This window comes from Podarcis bocagei, assembly GCF_964188305.1.
Source record: "Podarcis bocagei genome assembly, chromosome: 6".
NCBI lineage: Eukaryota > Metazoa > Chordata > Lepidosauria > Squamata > Lacertidae > Podarcis > Podarcis bocagei.
Genome location: NC_138130.1, coordinates 88,301,874 through 88,328,309, shown reverse-complemented (window position 1 = coordinate 88,328,309; position 26,436 = coordinate 88,301,874). Strand labels below are relative to the sequence as shown.

The 26,436-nt window shown below is 42.9% G+C and overlaps 1 protein-coding gene across 1 annotated transcript; it reads right to left on the bottom strand.

Moving 5' to 3' along the window:
- Positions 1 to 5,985: 5,985 nt before the first annotated feature.
- Positions 5,986 to 25,786, bottom strand: LOC308588940 (matrix metalloproteinase-27-like). The gene is made up of 10 exons (XM_081197677.1): positions 25,521 to 25,786; positions 22,929 to 23,167; positions 14,523 to 14,671; positions 14,314 to 14,442; positions 13,330 to 13,491; positions 11,221 to 11,341; positions 10,155 to 10,285; positions 8,502 to 8,661; positions 7,338 to 7,441; positions 5,986 to 6,443 (listed from the first exon to the last, which is right to left on the bottom strand). The coding sequence occupies exons 1-10, from the start codon at positions 25,719 to 25,721 to the stop codon at positions 6,343 to 6,345; spliced, it is 1,497 nt and encodes a 498-aa protein (XP_081053803.1). The 5' UTR covers positions 25,722 to 25,786; the 3' UTR covers positions 5,986 to 6,342.
- Positions 25,787 to 26,436: the final 650 nt, after the last annotated feature.

Here is a 26,436-nt window from a genome sequence, read left to right as displayed (position 1 = left end):
CCAACCTTCAAATTAGCTGGGTTGCCTCTGTTTCTGCAAGCAAGCAAACAATGCAAACAAAACACACCTTTCCCCAACATTTGTTGTTTGTTGTTTAGTCGTGTCCAACTCTTCATGACCCCATGGACCAGAGCACGCCAGGCACTCCTGTCTTCCACTGCCTCCCGCAGTTTGGTCAGACTCATGTTTGTAGCTTCGAGAACACTGTCCAACCATCTCGTCCTCTGTCGTCCCCTTCTCCTTGTGCCCTCCATCTTTCCCAACATCAGGGTCTTTTCCAGAGAGTCTTCTCTTCTCATGAGGTGGCCAAAGTATTGGAGCCTCATCTTTAGGATCTGTCCTTCCAGTGAGCACTCAAGGCTGATTTCCTTAAGAATGGATAGGTTTGATATTCTTGCAGTCCATGGGACTCTCAAGAGTCTCCTCCAGCACCATAATTCAAAAGCATCAATTCTTCGGCGATCAGCCTTCTTTAGGGTCCAGCTCTCACTTCCATACATCACTACAGGGAAAACCATGGCTTTAACTATACGGACCTTTGTTGGTCAACATATGGAGGGCTAAAGGTTCCGCATCCCTGGGCCTGATCCACAGGGCTCTTAAATTTTTAAAGGTTTAGTGGCTCATAATACAGTGGCTTCAGGTGGCTGCAAAGTGCATTGTTTGGGTTTGAAATACTTTATTTCCTTGGCCCATCTCTGACTTACATAGCAGACCAGGCCACACATGCTAAGCTCTGTAGAAGCAGCTGTGGCACAACCAGTTGGGGGCTTGGAGGGCAGCCGAATGCAATGGGGCTGCATCCGGCTCCCTGTTCCCTCTCCCAGACAGCTAATCAGTACATAAGAACATAATAAGTGTCTGCTGGATCAGGCCAACGGCCCATCTAGTCCAGCATCCTATTTTCACACGGGGCCACCAGATGCCTGTGGGGAACCCTCAAGCAAGACCTGAGCTCAAGAGCATCTCAAGCCTGGATAGCTCAGTTGGTTAGAGAGGGGTGCTGAAAACGCCAAGGTTGCAAGTTTGATCCCTGTATGGGACAGCTGCATTTTCCTGCATTGCAGGGGGCTGGACCAAAGTGATCCTCAGGGTCCCTTCCAACTCTATGATTTTAGGATCCTATGATTCCTGAGGTTTCCAGCAACTGGTATTCAAGAGTAGAGGCAGAGCAAAGCCATCATGCCTAGTGGCCTTTGAGAGTCGTCTCCTCCATGAATCGGTCTATTCCTCTTTTAAAGCCATCTAAAGCTGGTGACGTGGGTGGCACTGTGGGTTAAACCACAGAGCCTAGGGCTTGCCAATCAGAAGGTTGGCAGTTCGAATCCCCGCAACGGGGTGAGCTCCCGTTGCTTGGTCCCTGCTCCTGCCAACCTAGCAATTCGAAAGCACATCAAAGTGCAAGTAGATAAATAGGTACTGCTCCGATGGAAAGGTAAACGGCTTTTCTGTGCACTGCTCTGGCTCTCCAGAAGCGGCTTAGTCATGCTGGCCACATGACCTGGAAGCTGTACACTGGCTCCCTCGGCCAATAAAGTGAGGTGAGCGCCACAACCCCAGAGTCGGTCACGACCGGACCTAATGGTCAGGGGTCCCTTTACCTTTACCTTTAAAGCTGATGACCATCACTGCCTCCTTGTGGAAGGCAGTTCCATCGTTTAACTGCACGCACTTGCAGTTTCATTGGGCCCCAACAGACGGATTGGAATTTGTCGTGCAAGTTCCTCATCCACCTGAGCGCAAAGTTGGCTTCAACATGCACATGAAACACGTCTTTCCTAGCCCAGAGCAGTCAAAGTGACGACTGACTCCTGCATCTTGCCGGTTGCTTCACTCTTTTGACATCAACCTACATGTTTGGTCACGAATAGAAGCGAGCCATTTGCAGAGTGAGAGGGTTGTTTAAATAGCAATTGCTTACAATGCTATTTAATCTCCCACTCCGAGTTGCTCCTAAACACATTTTTTTCCTTTAGAAAATAGCAATAGCCGTGACTCATAAAAAGCCATGACTGAGCTGTAATTGTATAGGTAATTGTTCTTTTTTAGAGGATTCATCTGGCTAATCAAACACAATGTTTCATCTGGGAGTGGGCAGAATTACAGCTTAAATTTATGTAAGATTACAATGACGGGGCATGGCTGCAGAGGACATGATGCCAGGCGGTGTGGGAGGCTAACAACTGAAGAGGGCTAAAGATTAGCCCAGCTCTCTAAGCTCTATCTTAATAATAATAATAATAATAATAATAATAATAATAATAATAATAATAATTTTTATTTATATCCTGCCTTCCCCAGCCGAAGCCGGGCTCAGGGCGGCTAACAACAATAAAATAGTGCAACATTCTAAAAACATTTCATTATAAAAATTAATTAAAATCAAATTGATGGCAACCATTAAGCTAAAGTTCTGTGAAGATTGCCAAAGGAGGGAGTCAGGCTGCGCCCTGGCCAAAGGCCTGGTGGAACAGCTCTGTCTTGCAGGCCCTGTGGAAAGATGTCAAGTCCCGCAGGGCCTTAGTCTCTTGTGACAGAGCATTCCACCAGATTGGAGCCACAGCCGAGAAGGCCCTGGCTCTAGTTGAGGCCAGCCTAACCTCTCTGTGGCCTGGGACCTTCAGGATGTTTTTATTTGAAGACCGTAAGTTCCTCTGTGGGACATACCAGGAGAGGCAGATGCTGTTAAGATAATTCAGTGAAGGTGACAAGAAACACAGCACCTTCCACTATCTCAAACCCAGTAAGTGGGTAGCTTGCCTATTATCATAGAATTGTGGACTTGGAAGGGATCTCAGGCGTCGTCTAGTACAACCCCCTGCAATGCAGGAATCTCGGCTAAAGCATCCATGGCAAATAGCCATCCAACCTTTGCTTAGAAACCTCCAAGGAAGGTGAGTCCACAACATCCCGAGGGAGACCATTCCACTGTAGAGCAGCTCTTACCATCAGAAAGTTCTTCCTGAAGTTATGATATATAATGAGTTGAAGAAAATGTCTAAATTAACATTTTTTAAAAAAACAGAAGCATTTTTGTTAGGGATTGTAGGAAAAGACCTGCCAAGGAAAATAAAGAATTTATTCATGTATGCGACAACGGCAGCAAGAGTCTTAATAGCACAAGGATGGAAGAATGAGGAAACCACAACAAAAGAACAGTGGCAAGAGAAATTGATGGATTATGCAGAATTGGCGAAATTGACATACAAACTGCGAGACAAGGACAACTGTGACTTTAAAGAAGAATGGGAACTTTTTATAAACTACTAAAAAACAACAACAAAATGAATTGAACTCCTTGGCAGGTTTTGAATAAACATACACAAATTTATTGATTGTTAACATAATAGACAGATAATTTAAGGATCTTTACAATTTTACAATATGCAGAGAATAACAAGTGCTGAAAAATCAGAGAGAGGAGCTGAGGGAAGTCTTGGGAAGGATTTTTCTTAGGGAGGGGGGAGGGAAAAATGGGGGGGATGAAAATGATATGTTTTGATAATTTGTTATGTTGAAATTCTTAATAAAAATTATTTTTTTAAAAAAGAAAGTTCTTCCTGAAGTTAAGTCAGAATCCCCTTGTAACTTTAAGCCATTGGTTTGAGCTCTAACCTCTCTGAAGCAGAAGAAAACAAGCTTGCTCCATCTTCCATTGAGATATTTGAAGATGGCTATCGTATCTTCTCCCAGTCTCCTCTTTTCCAATCTCATCCTACCCAGCTCCTCCAACCATTCCTTGTCACTTGTAGCTTCCTTATAACTACCAGTCCCAGCCCAGCTACAATCGGTTATGACAAAGTGCCTTTGAAACTTATTTTATGATTTATTATTACCCAGCACATTTTCAGAAGTACACAGGCAAAAGGGCAGAGGTCCTTCCCTTGAGGAGCTTACAGACAATGATGAAAACAATAGATGGAGGCCATACTACCCTGAACACGCCCGATCTTGTCTGATCTCAGAAGCTAAGCAGGGTCAGGCCTGGTTAGTACTTGGATGGGAGACCGCCTGGGAATACCGGGTGCCGTAGGCTTTTGCCTCCTTAGCTCAGGCCTGGATAGCTCAGTTGGTTAGACCATGGTGCTGAGACCACCAAGGTTGCAGGTTCGATCCCTGTATGGACCAGCTGCATATTCCTGCACTGCAGAGGGTTGGACTAGATGATCCCCAGGGTCCCTTCCAACTCTACAGTTCTATGATTCTATGAAATGAGCAAATGCAGCCACAGCTACTTAACTGGGAATGTTGACACTATGGGAAGGAATGAGATCCAGCTGCTCAGCCACACTCCCTTACCCCAGATGAATTGTTACCTGCCAGCTGTCAGCAACAGAAGCTGCTTCCATCATGGGCTGAGCAGGATCCAGCTGCTTAGCCTTATTCCCTTGCCTCAGAGGACCCCAGAGGGATGTGTTGATTGGCAACCATCAATTGCCAGCAAGGCAGTTCCATCGCAGGCTGAGCGAGATCCAGCTGACTCAAAAGACTTTGGTAGGCGCCTGAAGAATCCCAGTTCCATATGGACACCATGCAGATTCTGCTCCTGTGCCGGATTTGAGTGCAGTTTTAGCCTGGGAGTCTTTTGTAAGCTGCTTTGAGAGCCTCTCGGGGCCATTCTAACATAGGAATAATGCAGGAAAGCTAACTTTTGTTCCATTGGTTCCAGGGGGAATAAGGCTCTAATCCCATACCCCATTGAACTCAATGGGGATTGGTTCTGGGTAGACGTGGGCAGGACTGAGGAAGGGAAGGGCCATAGCTCAGTGGCAGAGTCCCTGCTTTGGATGCACAAGGTCCCAGGTTCAATCCCAGCCATCTCCAAGTAGATAGAGATAGAGGGACCAATGGTCTAACTAGGGATAAGGCAGCATCCCTATGTTCCCATGAGTTGCTGCAAGTTTAGCTGGATTGGGACCTTGTTCCAAACTGTTGCACAAAGCACAGCTGTTAACCACATGATATTTGTTTTTTTTAATAAAATTTTTATTGGTTTTACAAGAATTTTTTATGGACACATACAAACAAATAAAGAAACAAACAAACATGTATAATTTCATATCCTTTTTTTCATAAACCTTACTTCGTCGACTTCCCCAAACCTCCCCTTTCTGCATCCCAATTCCCATTTTTTTTCAGCAAATCCTAACACTTAATTTCATCAGATTTATCCCTTATTCTTTTCTTTTACTTAATCTTTTTCAGCTGTACACCCCCTTTTTTCCTCAAATCTAGACATTTTAGCACTCATTAATTTTACAATATTTCTTAAGGTAAACTTTAATTTTTTTCCAATCTTCTTCCGCCGTCTCTTTCCCCTGATCACGGATTCTGCCAGTCATTTCAGCCAGTCCCATAACCACATGATATTTGGTTTACCATGGGGATTAGGTAATTTTCGCTATAGCAACCAATTTTCAGGTGTTGAAAGTTTCCTAACGTATGCAAACACCTCACTGCTTTGCAATATCTGCCACTTAGAATAGCTTCTGCTTGTGGCAGCCACTGATCCACAGTCAATAAGTGTGAATGGGTGTACTTGCCTTAGTGAAACTTGATGATAAAGGCACCCTTGTTCATCCGATCCAGCCATAAGGCCCTGAAAATTGTTCCTTGAAGCATATGAAAGCGATTAGAGGATCGTTCTACACCACACACATTTCAGATACACACGCAGTATTTGTTCTGAATTGTCTTTTCATCTTTCCCTTGTGTGTCTTCTCTCCTAAACTTTCCCAGTACAAACTGAATCACTTATGACCAAAAGCTGCCCCAAACTCTAATTTCCTATAACCTTTCCTTTCTTCCCTTTGAACAGTTGTATTTCTCATTATGCAATGCGAGGATTCTGTGCTTTATCTGAAAAAGTTGTGTAATATGTCAGAGCAGTTTCGTAAATTGCTTTTCATTTTTTTAAATTAAAAACCCCCTCAGAATTTAGTACTTTATATTTCCTCTTATTCAAAAAACATTAAACGTAGACTGTAACAGTGAACCAGTTTTATTGAAAGCCCATTCAGAATGCAAACACATTAAAGTTGCAAGCCTAAACACACTGATTTTAAAGGAAGTCTCATTGAAATCAGTGGGGTTTACTCCTGTGTAGATATGTAAAGGATTGCACAGCACACCTCAGGAAGATACATTAGCGCAGTTATAAAAAGGCAGTTAAAGTCTTGCCACTGTTTTATATGTATAGTGGTTAAATACAGACTGTTGAAAAAGGCATTTTGTTTTGAAGACAGAATTCAAGATTGCAGAGTTCTGGATGTACTCGACTCTTGATGTCCTGGCAGAAATGTTAATGTTTTCTTCCCTTATAGGAAATGGATTTTTAAAATGCTAACAGCTAAACCAGCTGTTGCTGTTCATGACGCAAATCACTCTTTTCGCATTCAGATCGAACTGCCACTGCTTCGACCCGCGGAACAAATAGAAGGATCCTAGAACCAAAAGGAGATTGTATTATTATAGCAGATTTATATTATGGAGGGTTGGTGTCAAGACAGCAGAGGCAATGTTCCAAAACACTTTTGGGGACCATGACAGAAGAAAGGTGGGGTTTAAAATGCAAGAAAATAGAATTTTGAATTCCTTGCAAATTGCTCCTGTGACTGTAACTGTGGACTCAGCTACATCAGTAAAGAAAAAGTGCTTTATATGTGTTATAACACTGGGACACCAGATGGCGCTGTGGAGTCCTGGCTTTCACCCACGTTATTTCCTATAATAAAGTTTACAATGCATTTTCTTTTCTTGATGTGTCTAGATCCAGCCTTTGTTTGTCTTCAGAATTTCCCAGTACAGTAGTACCTCGGGTTAAGTACTTAATTCGTTCCGGAGGTCTGTTCTTAACCTGAAACTATTCTTAACCTGAAGCACCACTTTAGCTAATGGGACCTCCCGCTGCCGTGTGCCGCCAAAGCACGATTTCTGTTCTCATCCTGAAGCAAAGTTCTTAACCCGAGGTACTATTTCTGGGTTAGCGGAGTCTGTAACCTGAAGTGTATGTAACCTGAAGTCTATGTAACCCGAGGTACCACTGTACTGGAGAAGGTTGATGGATTTAGCAAACCAGGCTTCCTCTCCACTGCGTGATTATGTTTGCGATGCAATTATCCCATGAAGGTGTCTGAAAACGTTCAAGGCTGATGGGCTTTGATGCCACCAACTGTCAGAATCAGCAAACCTGGTGTCATTAGCTTTTTTACTGATGACTTGAATGTCACTACATTCTCTCTCTCCCTATGAGGTCTCTCTCTCCCTATGAAATTATCAACCAGCTCCATGATTCTACGCACGAACCTGTGTTAAGTTATGCAGAAAAGTCTCCTTACCATTGTGCTGAAAGGCGGCATCAACCTTCTGGCCAATTGCAGGAAAATCTTCTCTTATTTTTCTTGGGTAGCCCTTGTCCATGGATTGATTGTTTTCATCATATCTGAAAAAGACAATTTGATAAAATGAGTTTGTTCACATCAGGCAGGGAACCTGACCAAGGTGAGTTCAACACATCATTCTAAAAAATATGAATGAAAGGCATATAGTGTGTAAAGATATAGCATTTTTATCATTTCTGTTTTGGCCGCTATTTCCCCCCACTCCCCTTTCCTAAAACCCTTCTTAGCACAAGCATAGAAAACATGGTGAGATCACTGATATATTCGGAACTATCCTCTATTATATGCCTCTTGTTTTTGTCCATGGAATTTTCTTGGCAGGGATACTGGAGTGGCTTGCCGGTTCCTGCTCCAGGTAGATCACTTTTGGTCAAAACTCTCCACTATGACCTGTCCATCTTGGGTGGCCCTGCACGGCATAGCTCATAGCTTCTCTGAGTTATTCAAGCCCCTTCGCCACGGCAAGGAAGTGATCCATGAAGGGGAGAAAAGCAATGACAAACCTAGACAGCATCTTAAAAAGCAGAGACATCACCTTGCCAACAAAGGTCCATATAGTTAAAGCTATGGTTTTCCCAGCAGTGATGTATGGAAGTGAGAGCTGGACCATAAAGAAGGCTGATCACCGAAGAATTGATGCTTTTGAATTATGGTGCTGGAGGAGACTCTTGAGAGTCCCATGGACTGCAAGAAGATCAAACCTCTCCATTCTGAAGGAAATCAGCCCTGAGTGCTCACTGGAAGGACAGATCCTGAAGCTGAGGCTCCAATACTTTGTCCACCTCATGAGAAGAGAAGACTCCCTGGAAAAGACCCTGATGTTGGGAAAGATGGAGGGCACAAGGAGAAGGGGACGACAGAGGACGGGATGGTTGGACAGTGTTCTCGAAGCTACCAACATGAGCTTGACCAAACTGCGGGAGGCAGTGGAAGACAGGAGTGCCTGGCGTGCTCTGGTCCATGGGGTCACGAAGAGTTGAACATGACTAAACGACTAAACAACAACATCCTCTATTAGGACTTTGGAGAACATTCCCTGTGAGAGCCCAATGCAACATCTGTCCATGCACTGTTGCAAAATACATTCCCCAGAGATCTTACCTCCAGTACTTGTTCCCAACGAAGAAATAGGTTTTCCCAGTATTTTTATCCAAAGCAGCTGCATCAATTTTCTTAATGCGTTGTGGGAAGCCCAAATGGTCAATGGTTTGGGGGTAGCCAGGCTGCATCTGTAATCCGCTAAAGACCCAGAAGTGATTATCTGTTCGAACAGGTGGAAAATGTCGTGTGAAAGAGTTTCTGGTTTCATTTAACAAAGCTCACATAGATGTCAATATCCTCATTGCAAAACAGTGTAAATCAGTTCCAGAAGGTTTACATCTTCTAGAGAGCAAGGCTTATTCTATCTCTTTTTCCTGGGGATGTCGTACGCACCAGTTGGTCTGCTGAGGAAAAAGCAAAGTTCTCCTGAGCAAGGCTTGGAGAACTTACAGTACATGGGAGCTGGGAAAGCCCATCTCAAAATGAAAATTGAGATTTACAAGGCCCAGAATTCTTCTCCAGCTTGGATCAAAATCCAGCCTGTAGAGAGATCCCCAGCTTCCCCTTCCCAACTCGCCAGCTGGGTACTTCCTCTCCCAACCTCAGATGTTTTGTGCTAGGTCTGGATCTTTATATATTGAGTGTTGGGCATACACTAGGGAGACCTCAGCCACTTGCCATCTTAATTTTCCAATGATGCATTAAAATGAGCATATGCAAAGCTCACAATCCTTTTCTCACCTACCTAGCAAAGTCCCTGCTTGTCACCTCTCAAAAAGAGCAGGAGACCTCAGGAGAACCCCCCCCGCCCCAGAGTCCCACCAATCACATTGCTAATAAGATGGACAGAGGGGGCATAGGAGAATAAAACCTCCATCTCTTGCTTTCCTCCTTCATTAGCTGGTCCAGCTACTGTGAAAATAAGAGAGACTGGCATAACTCTCTAGGTTTCAGGCAGAAAATGTTAGTTTCTGTTTGCGACTGAGCAGCTGCTTAGAGTCACAAGGCTCTGTTTACATTCCAGAGACAGTCCAGGCTATTGGAAGTCTCACAGGAGAAGGGAGACGGATGTGACGTACTGGTTTCTCTGTTCCTTTGTTCCTTTGTTCAGTTGCTCTCTGCTCTCACAGGGAGAGGATCTATTTTTCTTTGCTCTCCGCGTAGCTTAGTAATAAAGCATAGCATGTAGCCCTAAACCTCATCACTTCTGCTGCTTTGGAAACTCTGCTGAATGGGGGAACGTGCCTGAGGCCTTATCAAAGGCTCAGGTCGTTAATTATTCGTCAGAGGGCGATTCTGAAGGACTCGGCCGGAAGATGAGCTTTATCAGCTTGGCCGAGTGGAGATTCTGACAGAAAATCCTTTCCCAACTCAACCTGGAGATGATGGAGGTTGAAGCTGGAATCTTCTGCACACTAAACAGATGCTTTGCTGCTTAGCTACAGTCCTTACCGGTACTCCAGAGTAGAATAGTTCTCCCAATCAATGGCTGTATACCACTCCCAAGTTCAAGGGCAGCATGTGTCCAAATGGGCATCACAAGTAAGGAAAGGGCTATTGCCCACATGCCCTGCACCCTGTTGGTGCAGATCTCCCATAGGCATCTGATTGGCCATTGTGGGAAACAGTGGCCAACACCTTAGAGGCTTCTGAATGCCAGTTGCTGAAACTACTTTCAACAAGACAAATGAGGATAATTTCAGGGTGGCTTACCTTTAAAAAAGAGGAGCTGATCTTTCATATTTTCATAAGCAGCTTGGATGTTAGATGGTAAAGAAGGCCAAAAGGTAGAAATCGATTCAAAATCAACTTCTGAATGACTGGGATACACTCTCCAGAGGTGCCTGAAATGAATAGGATTGTTTTGTGTTTGTCTTGTAAATAATAAATTAAAAAATAGTCCCGTAGCACCTTAAAGATCAACCAAGTTTGTTCTAGGTATGAGCTTTCGTGTGCATGCTTATACCTAGAACAAACTTAGTTTGTCTCTAAGGTGCTACTGGACTATTTTTTAATTCATTATTTCGACTGTTAGACCAACACGGCTACCTATCTAATTGTAAGTAATAATACTAATACTAATAATATTTCCTTTGTGAGGAGTACAACACAGATGTTTGGTGCTTCTGCAGCCCATCTGGCTGGTTCCTAGATTGGCTTTTTAAGGATCCCTCTTAGCAATGGAATGTTGCATCATTGCACCTTTTCCTGCAGTCCATTCTAGAATGTGTGCCAGCGCTTTGAATCTGGTCCTTTGAGGTTGAGTGGGGGACATGGAATTATCAACTATTTCAGCAAGTCCAGCTTCCACATGAAGCCTTTGAGACACCAAAAATGCATTCTGTGAATGCTAAGTAGCTGTCATGATTAGCTGTCAACTTCCTATCCCAAGTCCATGCTCTAGTGTCATCAAGGGCAAGGAGGGGGTCTAGTCCCCACTCAGCTCTTATGAATGAATGAATGAATGGATACAATTTATTCCTAAAGGGAAAGGTAAAGTACTTGGGGACATAGTTGCAGTGAGACTACCAGCTCATCCCTCACGGACAAGGTTCCTGCTGAGTTGCATCTTCCGGGTGTGTGTGTGTCATTTATAAGTGCTTTTTCTTCATACGCACATACTCCATTCAACATAATTACATGCATTTCTATAATGCTGATTTTAATTAATTAGAAGAATCTCTACAGCTGTCCATCCATACACTTGTCTACATATTCAGGCTGCGGGGCAAATGCAAACTTCAGTTTTTAAACAGATACTAAGGGTGTTTGTACTTACTTGCCCCGTAGGAAAATGATTTCTCTTCGCATCGTAGTGACGGCATCAAACGTCATTTTCGGATCACAAGCCTTAGGGATTGATGGCTTCACTGGCTTTTTGGGTGGATTTCGCGAAGGTCCTAAAAACAAGGAGGAGCATTTCAACTCCTTGCCGACAATACTTACCTCTCCTCCCCAAAGTTCAAGGTAATAGATGTGGTCCTCCTTCATTTTATCTGTGCAACAACCCTGCGAAGTAGGTTATGCTGAGAGATTGTACCTGGCCCAAGGCTCTCCAGGGAGCTTCGTCATGGGGATTTGAAGTTGGGCTTATCCTATCACCTTGCAAGCAGGCAAATAAGTGCAGGAGGCTGGACAGTTCCAGCATCGTGACCAACAGATTTTGAGGTTTTGCACAAGGTGTTTCTAGCTCACATGACGGACCACCAGCAGCTCCTCCTCTAAGATGGATTGTGGCTACGCACATACTTCCGGGTTAGCGCCATCGGCAATGGCGGTGTTCCTCTGACTGAGAGGAGCCCGCTCCGTGGAATTCCGTGGAATTTATTTTTATATATATATAATTTTTTATTAGTTTTTTTTAACATATCATTTTCAACCGTAATTAAACATACTTTTACATCTTAATTCAAATTTTTGACTTCCATCAATCCTGTCTGGAAATTTTCCAATCTAATCTCTCAGTATGCATTTCTTATCTTCCCTATTACATTTCAAACTCATAACCAATATCTCTTTCTTTTTCTACTTTGTAACACTTCGTATATTTCTCCTTACAAAACTTCTTGGAGTCCTACTACCGTAATTTGTTGATTACAGTTGCTCTTCAAATAATTCATAGGCTACACACATACTTTAAAGCACATTTTCTAGCTCAAAGAATTCTGGGTGCTGTAGTTTATACCTCAGAGAGTTGCGATTCCCAGGAACCCTTAACAAACTGCCGCACCCAGAATTCTCTGAGGGAAAGAATGTGCTTCGTAGAACCATAGAGATGGAAGGGACCTCAAGGGTCTAGCCCCCTGCGATGCAGAAATCTCAGCTAAAGCATCCATGACAGATGACCATCCAACCTCTGCTTAGAAGTCTCCAAAAAAGGAGAGTCCACAACCTCCTGACGGAGACTGTTCGAACTGTGCTGTAAAGTTACCGTGTGCATGTGGCCATGTGACTCAGCCTCACATTGCAAGTTGGCATTGCACCATTTACAGATGCAGATTTAGGGCATTGTGGCCAGTTCTGCCACACTGGGCTCTGAGCCTAGGGGGCACCACAGAACACCACAACCATGGCATAGTGAATTGAGAAGAATGGGAGGGTGGGGGCACTGAATTCTGGCCTTGCACAGGGTGCCGCTAAAATTTGAAAGATCGAAGTCTGCCCCTGACCATTTGGCTCAAACAGGCTACTTGCTACTACAGTGACTGCATAAGCCATCCACCTTAACCCACAAGTTTTCTTCCAATAGTGGAAGCAGGCTGCACAGAGCTTATATGAGGCCCAGGGTGGGAGTCTTGTTCTTGACATGACAGCGTAAATCCGGCAGGCCCCTGGGAGAGTGCCCAGGAATGTTTAGCCCTCAAAGAGCTAAAGCAGGGAGCCAGTGTGGTGTAGTGGTTAAGAGCGGTAGACTCGTAATCTGGTGAACTGGGTTTGCGTCTCCGCTCCTCCACATGCAGCTGCTGGGTGACCTTGGGCTAGTCACCCTTCTTTGACGTCTGTCAGCCCCACTCACCTCACAGAGTGTTTGTTGTGAGGGAAGAAGGGAAAGGAGATTGTTAGCCGCTTTGAGGCTCCCTCGGGTAGTGATAAAGCGAGATATCAAATCCAAACTCTTCTTCTTCTTCCAAGACCTGGGCAAGTGTACCCATATGTCCTCCCCTCTGCATGGGCCTGAGTGGAAGTTTGTGTGTTTGTGTGTACACCGACACACAAGCACATACATACAAATACACACACACACACACACACAACTGTCCTTTTCAACTCACTGAAGAAAACACATTTGTACACACAATTTAGGATTCTAAGCATACATTCTAACTTTAGAGATGTAGATTTTTTGCTCTTGTTTTGCACATGTTTTGGACATCTTCTCTTGTCTTACCATAGATGGCCTGAATGCCATCAATATCATCTTGGGTGAGTGGGAAATCGATGGGCTCCATGAGTTTGTAATTGGGGAACATCAGTGCTCTTGGGTCGCCAGAATGTGCAATGCCGAGGGCGTGGCCAATCTCATGAGTAGCAACAAGCATCAGGTTGAATTCTAAATGACAAAACAAGTGTGCAAAGACAAGTTACATGTGCAGCCTGACGTGTATTCTGACTCCCGCTGAATTTCATGGGTCTTACTCTCAAGTAAGTGTGTCCACGATTGCTTGGATGAAGATGGAGAATATAGCAAATATTTAAAATGTATTTATAATGCATACCATAACTTGCTATGGATTTGCATTCCAGTATAACCTTTAACAGGGACACGGGTGGCACTGTGGGTTAAACCACAGAGCCTAGGACTTGCCGATCAGAAGGTCAGCAGTTCGAATCCCTGCAATGGGGTGAGCTCCCGTTGCTCGGTCCCTGCTCCTGCCAACCTAGCAGTTCGAAAGCACCTCAAAGTGCAAGTAGATAAATAGGTACTGCTCTGGCGGGAAGGTAAACGGCTTTTCCGTGCACTGCTCTGGTTCGCCAGAAGTGGCTTAGTCATGCTGGCCACATTACCCGGAAGCTGTACGCCGGCTCCCTCGGCTAATAAAGCGAGATGTGCGCCGCAACCCCAGAGTAGGCCACAACTGGACCTAATCGTCAGGGGTCCCTTTTCCTTTTATAACCTTTAACCTGAACTAAGGAGGGAATGAAAATTCTAAAGGTTTCTATTCGAAGGGTGTCCTTGGCTGCCCAACAAAATTTCCATTTTTCTCATTTAAGTTTCACTTTATGTTTTCTCTCAAGGATTGAAGAAAGAGCCCCGTGGTATAGACAGAGGCATGGAAGGCTACACTGGGCCTCTAGACCTGAAGTCCCCACCTCACCCCAATCAACCCTACGTGGAGCCATCATTTCTGCAAGGGACCCTTTTTCAACTTACGGACTAAGCTGGCAGTCCAATTTTCATCGTCATCCAAGTGGACATTTCCACGGAAGGGGTCGCTGGGGGGGAATGCATGACCGAGGACTCCCAGAGGACCGTCAAAACGCCGAGGACAGTTGCCATGTGCTGATCAAAAGCATAGGGAGGAGTCATTATTCATGTACTGCTATAGCTATGGAAAGAGTTCAACAAATCTCATATACTACCTCCAGTTACAAACACAATATAGAAGTCTGCTGTCTCTTCGTAAACCCTGCTGAAAGTCAGAGGAGTCACTGCACTCCAAATTTCAAACGCCTTTTGGATAGATGTGTCCACATCAGCTTGTTTCATATCAGGGGTGTAATTCACAATCCTAAAGGAATAAAATGCAATAAATGGTTTCACCCTCATCTTTATCGTTGCTGTCACAATCCACAACGAGCTTTTAAGAACTGAAGATTTTAATTAAGTTCAGAGATGGGCTGGAGAAGTTGCCAAGCAGCTTTTGATTTCTGCCAGATTTCACTTTTGATCAGTTCCAGAATATGGGCCCAATTCACACGACTTGTTGTTGTTGTTGTTGTTGTTGTTGAATCAAATGTGATAAATTTAAGGGACTTCCGGTCGGTGCCAGCGCTTAATGGCGGTCCTACCTCCGAGCTCCGGAGAAGGACTGCTTCGCAAGTTCGGGTCTTACCCGCTACGGCGAGCGGGGGACCCCTAAAATCCCAGGCGCTGAAGCCTGAGAACAAGGAGACTCGGTGGGCACCTTCGCGCCCCCCGGTACCGTGAAAGAGCCTTTTTAAAGGCTACGGATCGACATCGGGAGAGAGCGCGGTGCTGAGAGTCGCTACCCAGCCTGCGAAGTGAAGCCGCGTCGCCATAAGCGGAGAGCGCCGATTCCTTCCTGAAAAGAAAATTTGGACTGAATTCCCGTGAGTAAGAGCTGGAAAACAATCGGGACCCTTTAAATTTCAGAAATTGGGCTAAAAACGGGGAGATTTAAACAAAGGAAGTCTGCCTCCCCCCGACTGCATGAAAGTGAAAGCAACGGAACTCTAAACTTGCATCCGTTTAGACCTGCTCTTTGATCATATAAACCGGACATTTAGACCCTTGATCTCCCCTCTAGCAAGCAGGGCAGAGGGGAGGTGAATTTGACTAACAACTGCATGATTTATTTGGAGGAAAAAACCTCTGCTATCTCATCTATTTGAAAGCTTGAAACGGTCTGCCTTTTTAGTACACTGATCTGACTTTTCCCTGTGAAGTGACACTTTGATACAAAGTTTCCACAGTGCCTGACTTTTGTATATTATAAGAAGAAACAGTATAACAGTATACTGGGCAACTGTGGCAATTGGAAGTTATAAGACTTTAGCAACATTGACTTTGACTGTGTTAATCTCCTTTCTTTTTACATCTTGGACTGTCTCCTTTGTTCTTGTATTTGGAAACTTCCTTCTATGGCCATTTTGATTTGCTCCCTCTAGAGGATAAAGTAAAGTTCGGCACGGCCTAAGACAGTGGAATTTTCCAAGGGAGAATAAATCCCGTGGGAATTGACCTTGACATGAGTGGACCACAAGAAGAGATAGTTACAAGAGCCAAGATCAAGCAACAACAACAACAACAACAGTTGCAGCTGCAACAAGCAAAGAAAAGAGGCTCAATCTCAGGCGCAACAGCCGGATTAGTTGGAACAACAGGACAAGACAAAGGAGCAGCCGCTTCTATGGAAGCTGTGACAGAAGCCTTGCTTAAGATAAACCAGACTCTGGAGTCTCTGACAAAACAGACTTCAGAGAACACACAAAAATTAACAGAAATATCTACAAGATTAAACCAGAATACAGAATCTATAAACAAACTGGTCGAGGAAAACGCCACCACGCGTCAAATTGCCGAAGAGGCCAAAGCCACTGCTGGAGAGACGCAGGAGAAATTAGAGCCACTTGCCAAGAAGGTCTATGAGCATGATGCAACTTTGGCCTTGTGGGAGTTACAGAGGAAAGAGAGGAACTTAAAATTAAGACTGATTCCGGAGAATGAAAAAGACAACCTTGTGGAATATTTGACACGGGAGTTTGCGGATTGCTGGGACCTTGAGGAAGACGAATTCAAAATCACAACTGCCTTTAGACTGGGTAAAAAGCAAGATAGAAAGACACCGAGAGATTGTCTGATCACACTCAGATCTAAGGAGGAAAGAGATAAAATTTTAGGACTACACTTTGAAAAGGCCTTGCAAATTGGAAATTCAGCTGTACAGATCTTTAAAGACATACCAAAATACATTTTGGATTTAAGAAACTTCTACAAGGACTTGGTTCTTTTGTTAAAGAAAAATTCTATCCGCTTCAGGTGGGAGTTCCCACAAGGACTGTCATTCGACTACAAGGCAAAGAAAGTGAAAATAAAGACAATTCAAGATAAAGACAAATTTTTGGCAAGATACCAGGAGGACCTACAGAAGGGGACTGTGGACGTACTTGCAGAACAGAGGAGAGCACTGGATATCCTGAATCTCTCGTTTGGACAAAAACCACCACCATCAGAAGAAGAGCAACAACTTGGAGCTGTTGGAGGAGCCTTAAGAAAATAACAAGATGGCTTTGCAATTCCTTAGTTGGAATTGTAATGGACTGAATGGGCCTTTGAAGAGAAGACAAGTATTTCATATTTTGAACAGAGAACAACTGGACTTGATATGTTTACAAGAAACTCATATAACCAGAGCCCACAGGAGATTACTCACAAATAAAAGGCTAGGACAAGAATTTATTTCATCAGACAAAGTTAAGAAGAGAGGAGTGGTAATATATGTGAAGGAAAAATGGACTCCAAAAATGATATTCAAAGATGAACAAGGGAGATATCTGGCTGTGGAGATACAAGTACAAGGAGAAAAATTTCTAGTTGTTGGAATTTATGCACCAAATGAAGGCAAATCTGACTTCTTTAAGAGACTTCATGAAACTTTGACGGACTATCTGGATTATAATATGATAATCATGGGAGACATGAATGGCGTGGTCTCCACTAATATGGACAAGGCACAAAGACTAACAGTCACTAAAGAAGGGAGACTCCCTAAGACTTTTTTCGAAATGACAGAAAACATGGACTTGATAGACATTTGGAGAACAAGGAACCCTCTGGAGAGAGAGGGAACCTTTTTCTCCCAAGCAATGATGACCTGGACCAGAATTGACCAAATCTGGGTTACTAGTGGACTGGCTCCAAAGATTAAGAAAGTGGAAATCTGCCCAAAAACTTGCTCCGACCATAACGCCGTGAGGATGGAGATGAAACCCACAATAACTGGTCAATTTAGATGGAGAATGAATGACACCCTCTTTCGAGATAAGGAGATTCTCACGAAGGCCCAAAAGACCCTAAAAGACTATTTTGAAATAAATTTGAGGACCGACGTGGAGAAAAGAGTGATCTGGGACGCAAGTAAAGCGGTTATGAGAGGATTTTTGATTCAACAAAATTCAATAAAGAGGAAAAAACAAAATGAGAAAAAAGAGAAGATCTTGGAAATGATAAAGGAAGGAGAGAGGAAATTAAGAACAAAACCAAAGTCTCAGGACATTTTAAGAGAGATCAAGTTATATCAAACTCAATATATGGAATTGATGAACCAAGAGATTGAATGGAAGATAAAGCAAATGAAGCAAAAGACTTTTGAATCAGCAAATAAATGTGGCAAACTTTTGGCATGGCAATTGAAGAAAAGGCAGAAACTAAATACAGTTACAAGCCTAGAGGTGGATGGAAAGAACATATCTAAACCCAATGAAATTAGAAATTGCTTTTTAAGTTACTTCAAAAAACTCTACACCCAAGGCCCGCAAAATGAAGAAGATATAGACAAATTCCTTGGAAGATATGGATTACAAAATATCTCTCAGCAAAGTAAGATGGACTTGAACCAGAGAATCTCAGAACAAGAGATAGAGGCTGCCATTCAGAATATGCAACTGGGCAAATCTCCGGGACCAGATGGACTGACTTCTAGATACTACAAATCGCTGAAGGAATGGCTGATTCAACCACTAAGAGAAGTTTGTAATGAGATTCTTGAGGGAAAAAGGGCACCTGAATCGTGGAAAGAGGCATATATTTCACTCATACCAAAGTCAGAGACTGAAAAGACCCAACTCAAGAACTACCGCCCAATATCACTCCTTAATGTGGATTACAAAATTTTTGCAGACATTTTGGCAAAAAGATTTAAAAGAGTTTTGATGGACAAGATTCATAAAGACCAAGCAGGCTTTCTCCCTAAAAGACACCTAGCAGACAATGTAAGGAATGTAATAGACATCTTGGAAAAGCTGGAGGTGAATATAAACACTAAAGCAGTATTGATCTTTGTGGATGCGGAGAAAGCCTTTGATAACATCTCTTGGAGTTTTATGAGGAAGAATCTTCATGGGATGGGGGTAGGCCAGGGTTTTGAGAATGGTATGGCTGCAATATATTCTGAACAAAAAGCTAAACTGATTGTAAATAATGTTGTGACTGAGGAACTTAAGATAGAAAAAGGAACACGACAGGGGTGCCCAATTTCCCCATTACTTTTCATCTCGGTTCTGGAGGTGTTGCTGAATATGATAAGAAATGACCAGCAGGTCAAAGGTGTGCAGGTCGGAGCTAAACATTATAAGTTAAGAGCGTATGCAGATGACCTAGTATTGACTTTGCAAGAGCCAAACACTAGTACGAAAAGGGTCTTAGAAATAATACAACAATTTGGCCAGGTAGCTGGATTTAAGTTGAATAAGCAAAAAACTAAAGTTTTAGGGAAAAACCTAACAGATATGGAAAAGGAGAAATTTAAGGAGGAAACAGGTTTGACAGTGGTCAAGAAGGTGAAATACCTAGGGGTTTATTTAACACCTAAGAATGTCAATTTGTATAAGGACAATTATGAAAAATGTTGGTCAGAAATTAAAAAAGATTTAGAAATATGGTCAAATCTGAAACTGTCAATGTTAGGCCGAATTGCAGTAATTAAAATGAATGTATTGCCTAGAATGTTATTTTTGTTTCAGACCTTGCAGATTCTTGACAAGATGGAATGTTTTAAGAGGTGGCACAAAGACATTTCGAAATTTGTCTGGCAGGGCAAAAAGCCCCGAATTAAATTCAAAATACTGACTGACGCTAAAGAAAGAGGGGGTTTTGCCCTGCCGGACCTAAAATTGTACTATGAGGCAGCAGCTTTTTGCTGGCTGAAAGAATGGATGCTCCTCGAGAACACGGACATCTTGGATCTGGAAGGTTTCAATAATGCTTTTGGTTGGCATGCATATCTTTGGTATGACAAAGTTAACAGTACTTTTAAAAATCACATTGTTAGAAAAGCATTATTTAATGTTTGGATAAGATATAAAGACCTATTGGAAAATAAAACCCCTAGATGGGTGTCACCAGTGGAGGCTAAAGCAGTGAAGAAACTCAATATGGAGGTCGGATGGCCGAAGTATTGGGAAATCTTAGAACAGGATGGAGACAAGTTTAAACTACAAAGTCAGGAGAAATTGAAGCACAAAGTAGAAAATTGGTTTCAATATCGCCAAATAATGGAATTTTTTAAACAGGATAGGAAAATCGGTTTCCAGGTGGAGAAATCAAAACTAGAGACCGAATTGTTAGAACCCAATACTAAGAATTTATCTAGAATGTATAACTTGCTGTTGAAATGGAACACACAGGATGAAACAGTTAAATCGGCTATGATTAAGTGGGCGCAGGATGTTGGACACAACATTATGTCAGATGACTGGGAATGGTTATGGAACACCGGTATCAAATTTACGGCATGTAATGCCTTAAAGGAAAACATTATGAAAATGGTTTACAGGTGGTACATGACCCCAGTCAAACTGGCAAAAATCTACCATTTGCCCGATAATAAATGTTGGAAGTGTAAAGAGACTGAAGGTACTTTCTATCACCTTTGGTGGACATGCCCGAAGATAAAGGCCTTCTGGGAAATGATCTATAATGAAATGAAAAAGGTACTTAAATGTACATTTCTTAAAAAACCAGAGGCCTTCCTCTTGGGCATTGTCGGCCAATTGGTGACAAAGAAAGATAGAAATTTCTTTATGTATGCCACAACAGCAGCAAGAATACTCATCGCAAAGTATTGGAAGACACAAGATTTACCTACTCTGGAAGAATGGCAGATGAAAGTGATGGACTATATGACATCGGCTGAGATGACAGGCAGAATCCGTGACCAACGAAAAGAGACGGTGGAAGAAGAATGGAAAAAATTTAAAAGCTATCTTAAGGACTACTATAAACTGAATGAATGCTAAAATGTGGTGGTTGCCAGAAGCAATAGGGTACAGGGATACAAGGTTAGACAATAAAAGAGGACTAAGATGACAGAGATTAGAAGGTAACAATTGGGAGTTGCTAGCTCAAATATGGTCATTGGGATGCAGAGAGGGGGGGTATGGGGAAGTCCAAGAAAAGAGGTTTATGAAAATATCTTTGAAACTATTCGTGTATGTTTGTCATTTTTTGTGTTTGTTTGTTTTTCTTAAAAATGTTGTAAAACCAATAAAAATTTATTAAAAAAAAAAAAATGTGATAAATTTAAGCTGATCTCCACCACACACACACCCAACATTTTGTTGCAATTAACTGGTTTTGTACATGTTCCAGCTTTCTGTTGACTACGTCCTGATGCAGCCAGCAGGATTAACCGTCTGTTCCTATGCATTTTTAATCAGATGAAAGTCCACATACGCAAGTAAATGTGTTTAATTATTGCAGTCTTACTAATCAATCTTATGCATTTTTTTTTTTAAAAAAAGGTAAAGGATCCCTGACAGTTAAGTCCAGTTGCGAACAACTCTGGGGTTGAGGCGCTCATCTTGCTTTACTGGCCGAGGGAGCCGACGTTTGTCCGCAGACAGTTTTTCCGAGTCATGTGGCCAGCATGACTAAGCTGTTACTGGCAAAACCAGAGCAGCGCATGGAAACGCCATTTACCTTCCCACCGGAGTGGTACCTATTTATCTACTTGCACTTTGACGTGCTTTCGAACTGCTAGGTTGGCAGGAGCTGGGACCGAGCAATGGGAGCTCACCCGGTCGCGGGGATTTGAACCTCCGACCTTCCAATCAGCAAGCCCTAGGCTACCCAAGCAGTTGTGTGCTTAGGATTTTAGCTTTGTAACAGGGCTGGCCCACCAGGAGGCAGAGTCAGGCAACCACAGGGTAGCAGATCTCAATATAGAAGAAGAAGAGAAGAGTTTGGATCTGATATCCCGCTTTATCACTACCTAAAGGAGTCTGAAAGCAGCTAACGTTCTGCTTTCCCTTCCTCCCTCACAACAAACACTCTGTGAGGTGAGTGGGGCTGAGAGACTTCAAAGAAGTGTGACTGGCCCACGGTCACCCAGCAGCTGCATGTAGAAGAGCAGAGACACGAACCCGGTTCCCCAGATTATGAGTCTATCGCTCTTAACCACTACACCACACTGGCTCTTTGTTCCATCCTTGTTGCCAATGTGGATCTCCACTCACCCCTTCTTCCCTGGTTGGGAGGAAGGGGAGCCCTTTTGTAGTTTGTCTCAGATACCAAAATGTCTTGGGCCAGCCCTGCTTCGTAAACACACTTACTGGAGAGTAAAACTCATTGAATTCAGCAGAAGGAACATGCATAGGGACAGGTAGTTAGTTAGTCTATGCAGGTGTATTCACAAGACCAGGTTAGCATGTCAAAATCCACTGAAACTGAGCCCTTCTCCTGGGTTGGTTCCACTATGGAAGCAATGGTCATGGAAAGCAAGTCTAAGACTAAGGACAAGTTGTCTAAAAACCATTCCAAAGCAGTTTAAGTAGGGCACTGAAGGGCATCTTAAATACACAGGCCGGGTAAGGGCTGTGGCTCAGTGGTAGAGCATTTGCCTTGCATACAAAATTCACAGGTTCAATCCCCAACATCTCCATATAGACTGTAGACATAACATTCTTATAACGTTTAATGCAGTTCCCTTTGCCGGTGGCTCACTGCTCTGCAGCACCCTCTGGTGTCCCATTTTAATAACACATTTTTAACGTTCTAAACCACAAGTGTAGATGCGGCCCTGGAAACCAGGAAAGCCACTGCCAGCCAGTGTGGATGATTTTGAACTAGATGGGTTGATGGTCTGACTCAGTATAAGTCAACTCCCCATATTCCTTTGGCTATTGTTCTTTACTCTGGACTCAGCTACATTCGTAAGATAAAGCCCTTTATATGTATTATAACACCATGACACCAGATGGCGCTGTGGAGTCCCGTCTTTCACCAATGGGATTTCCCTGTATGAAGTTTACAACGCGTTTAACTGAATCACATTTTTTTGATGTGTCTAGATCAGGCACCCCCAAACTCGGCCCTCCGGATATTTTGGGACTACAGTTCCCATCATCCCTGACCACTGGTCCTGTTATCTAGGGATGATGTGAGTTGTAGTCCCAAAACAGCTGGAGGGCCAAGTTTGGGGGTGCCTGGTCTTGATCCACCCTATGTGTGCATCTTACCATTCTGAATAAGGAATCTCCCACATCTCCCATGATTCATCCTAACTGCCACCCCAAATTGTTTGTTACCTGTACGTAAGCTTGGTTTTCTCCCACCCAGGAAGGGCCAGGACGTACTGTCCAATATCAGGTACGCCACATCTGGGTTGCTCCATCACTTTCATGGTGTCAGTGTCTATCATTCCAGTTACGTTCAGTCCAAAAAATTCTTGCATTTGTTGGATTTTCTCCACAAAGGAAGATTTATTGCTTTTCCAGCCTCGTTGTTGTGGTTCATTTTCCTGCTCATAAAACTGATTTAGATATTCCTGATAAAAAGAGATAATAGTAAATTTGCTACAGGATTGGGAAGAGGCCTTCTAAAAACAACCACCACCACCTGTTGTGATTTCTGCTTTAGAATATGAAGAGTTTTGCATTTTCCAAGGAACAAATAACAATTTCTTAGGAATATTAAATAAATAAATGAAATCCTCTCCAGTTATTATTTGATCACCTCTGCTGATTTTACATTATTATTATTATTATTATTATTATTATTATTATTATTATTATTATTAAGAACCATGAGTGTATATCATTTATTTAACTGGAAAAATTTTCTGTACTGCTAATATTAATAAAAAATACAGCATAAAACCAACAATGACCACATGGCTGTTTAGGATCCATTTATTATTTTTAAACATATTTATATATTTCATTTCATTTATTTTTTTAAAAAATCAAAGTGGTTTACAGCAATGGTACATAAAACTCTACAATAAAAATCATGTAAAAAAGTTTGGTTTTTGGTCTATTATACCAGCCTTGCAAATGGGTACAAAAAATGGTTATAGCCTAAACGGTGAGGAGTCTGTCTATCCATGATCACAGAGGGTGGGTGACAGAAGACACCAGCAAAGTGATTAATGGCTTACATCAGTCATTTATTCAATCACCTGCCTGGTCGCTATAGGTGACTAGGAATTCTTTGCAGGTGAGTGAGCAGGATTGCCAAAAAGAGGGATTTAATATACAGCAACTATTTCATTTTTAACCTTTCCTATCTCCAAAGTCTCAGGGTAAGCAATAATACCAGAAAGGGTCCTGAGGCCAAGAATAATCACCCCCAAGTTGCATTTTATTTAGGCATTCCTACCCCCCCCCAATTATTTAATCTAGGCGCAACATTGAGAAAATCTGAAATACGGAGAACAAAAGTAAAGCACAGTAGTGATCAGGAAAGTGAGACTGATTTTTTGAACGGTGTTCAAAGAACTTACGTGTGCACCAAAATAATAACTCCAACTCACATTCACAGACACTTCAAGTTGAATCTAGCCCTCATCGTCCCCAAACAAAAACCACAAAGAAGGGAAAGAACAAGGAAAGGAGAGGGGGTGAAAATAATGGCTCTACTTGGAAGTGGTTGTAGCAGTGGCGTAGCGTGGGTTGTCAGCACCCGGGGCAAGGCAAGTAATTTGCGCCCCCTAACCCATGGATTTTAGCAGGGGCAGAGAGCTGCGAGTGCGAGCGCCCCCCCGATGCTGCGCCCGGTGCGGCCGGCCCCCCCTGCACCCCCCACACTACGCCACTGGGTTGTAGTATAGATGATCATCTAGCGCAAAAGAAGGATGGAGATTACAGTGGACTGATCATCGGCTGGATAGCTGAGTTGGTAGAGCATGAGACTCTTAATATCAGGGTTGCGGGTTTGAACCCCACGTCGCGTGAAAAATTCCTTCATTGCAGGAGGTTGGATGAGTTGACCCTTGTGGTCCCTTTCAACTCAATGATTCCATGATCTACCGAGATCACGAGGCTCAGGTGACATTTGTTGTCCCCCCCCCAATTTTTTTATTAATTTTCCAAATTTATAACAAATGGATAGGAAAAAGAAAAGAAAACAAACCAACCAACAAACATTTATCCTGATTATAATAATTCCACTTTTATTAACATTGTTAGGTGACTTCCTCGAATCCCCATGGCTGAGTTTCCGTATAAATCATTGTAACAGTTTTCCAAAACTATTTCCCCATAAAATTTACTTGGTCAATTAACATCTTACTTTCTTTTCATTTTTAACTTAACACAATATTTTACACATCATATTTTCAAACCCTAGGCCTATTTGGTGCTCGCAAGTATTTCTAATTATATTATCTTAAGAGATTTAGCCAAAGAGGCTCAGGTGACATTTGAACCAGCCCACGCATCACCTTTCAGCACTTAGGCGCAAGTAAAGAAAGTCCTTCAATAATTTCTTCAAATCAACATCAACAGATTACAATGCTGAGCACTTTCAAGGACTCACAGTGCTTCCAGTACAATCTCTTACAACAACTCTGCAACAAATTAATCCAGTATAATTGTTGTATTGCAGATGTAGGGAGTGAGATTGGGTGATAGTGGCTTGCTACAGACCACCTTCATCACAAAGGTGAGGTTTGAAGCAGCGACCTCCTTATTCGCAGCTCCGTTTCTTAGACACTACGCTACCTAAGAAGTGCCGTTCCTGATCAGCCACACAAGTCTTAGCCCCTGCCCCAAAAGACCTGCCAGAAGTATCCTTAGGCTCAACCCTTGCCTCTGCAGGAAGGGCCCTGGAATTAGAATTGGAAAGGCATGCACTAGCCATGATCTCCAAGTTTCTCAGGGGCTGATCACGTTTGTTACCTGTGCAAGCTGTCTTTTTTGTTCTTCACTTTGCTTCCCTGAAAAAATGGGCAATCCGTACGAAAATGTGGCCGACAGTAGGACAAGCAGGAGACTCGTCATCTTAAAGCTGGGTGGTCTTGCTTTGTGAGAAGGGTCGGTGGCATATTCTGCTCCTGCAGTAATTCTGACTTTCAGGCTCCTTTCTGCTTTAGGTTTCATAAAGCCAGCTGTGGACTGACTCACAGTTTATCATGCTCTGATTAGCAACAGAAAACATAAGGCTCACTAGAGGGTGTCACAATGCAAGTAAACTCAAAAAGCTGATTTTGTAACCCTTTGTTGCAGCTAATAAATGATGTTCTGCAAACCCTCCCACCCCCCAAAAAAACCCCAACACACACACACAAAACAACCGACTTGCTGATAAGCTTCTTTAGCAGCCTGACACCATATTGGCAAGCATATTTGCAATGAAAGAACAGAGTCCAGCTTTTGTGACACTTGCTAACAAGAAGGTATCCTTGGGATGAAGATGTAAAACAGGAAATGTTTTTGCAACTCTTGAGTGGCGGCTGTTTTAACAGCAAAGCAATCTAAGCACACTTTGTCCTCCTCCTGTTCCTATGCCATCATCGTGAAATGCCCCCCCCCCAAATGTCACAATTAAAACAAGTACAATTTTAATCAAAGTCATAAAATAAAACCACAAAATGACCAAGGAAGCAAGCCTCTTTGTCCTGAAGCTGAGACTAGACGCTGCCATAAACGCAAATGTTTTCCCCCACTTGAAGATCTACTCTGAGTACAGGTCTCATGACTGATACCAAGGTCAGACAATCAGCATTGCATACAGACTTGCTGTGAGAATGTTAAGTGGTTTCATGATTGACAGACTGGCCGGCCGATCAGCGCTCTGCACAAATGTCTTCTGAAG

Coding starts and splice junctions, on each gene's coding strand:
- LOC308588940 (XM_081197677.1), bottom strand. CDS start 25,721: ATGAAACCTAAAGCAGAAAGGAGCCTGAAAGTCAGAATTACTGCAGGA. Junction 14,672..22,928: donor AAAACCAAGCTTACGTACAG/GTAACAAACAAT, acceptor TTATTCCTTTAG/GATTGTGAATTACACCCCTG. Junction 7,442..8,501: donor GTTGGGAACAAGTACTGGAG/GTAAGATCTCTG, acceptor TGTCTTTTTCAG/ATATGATGAAAACAATCAAT.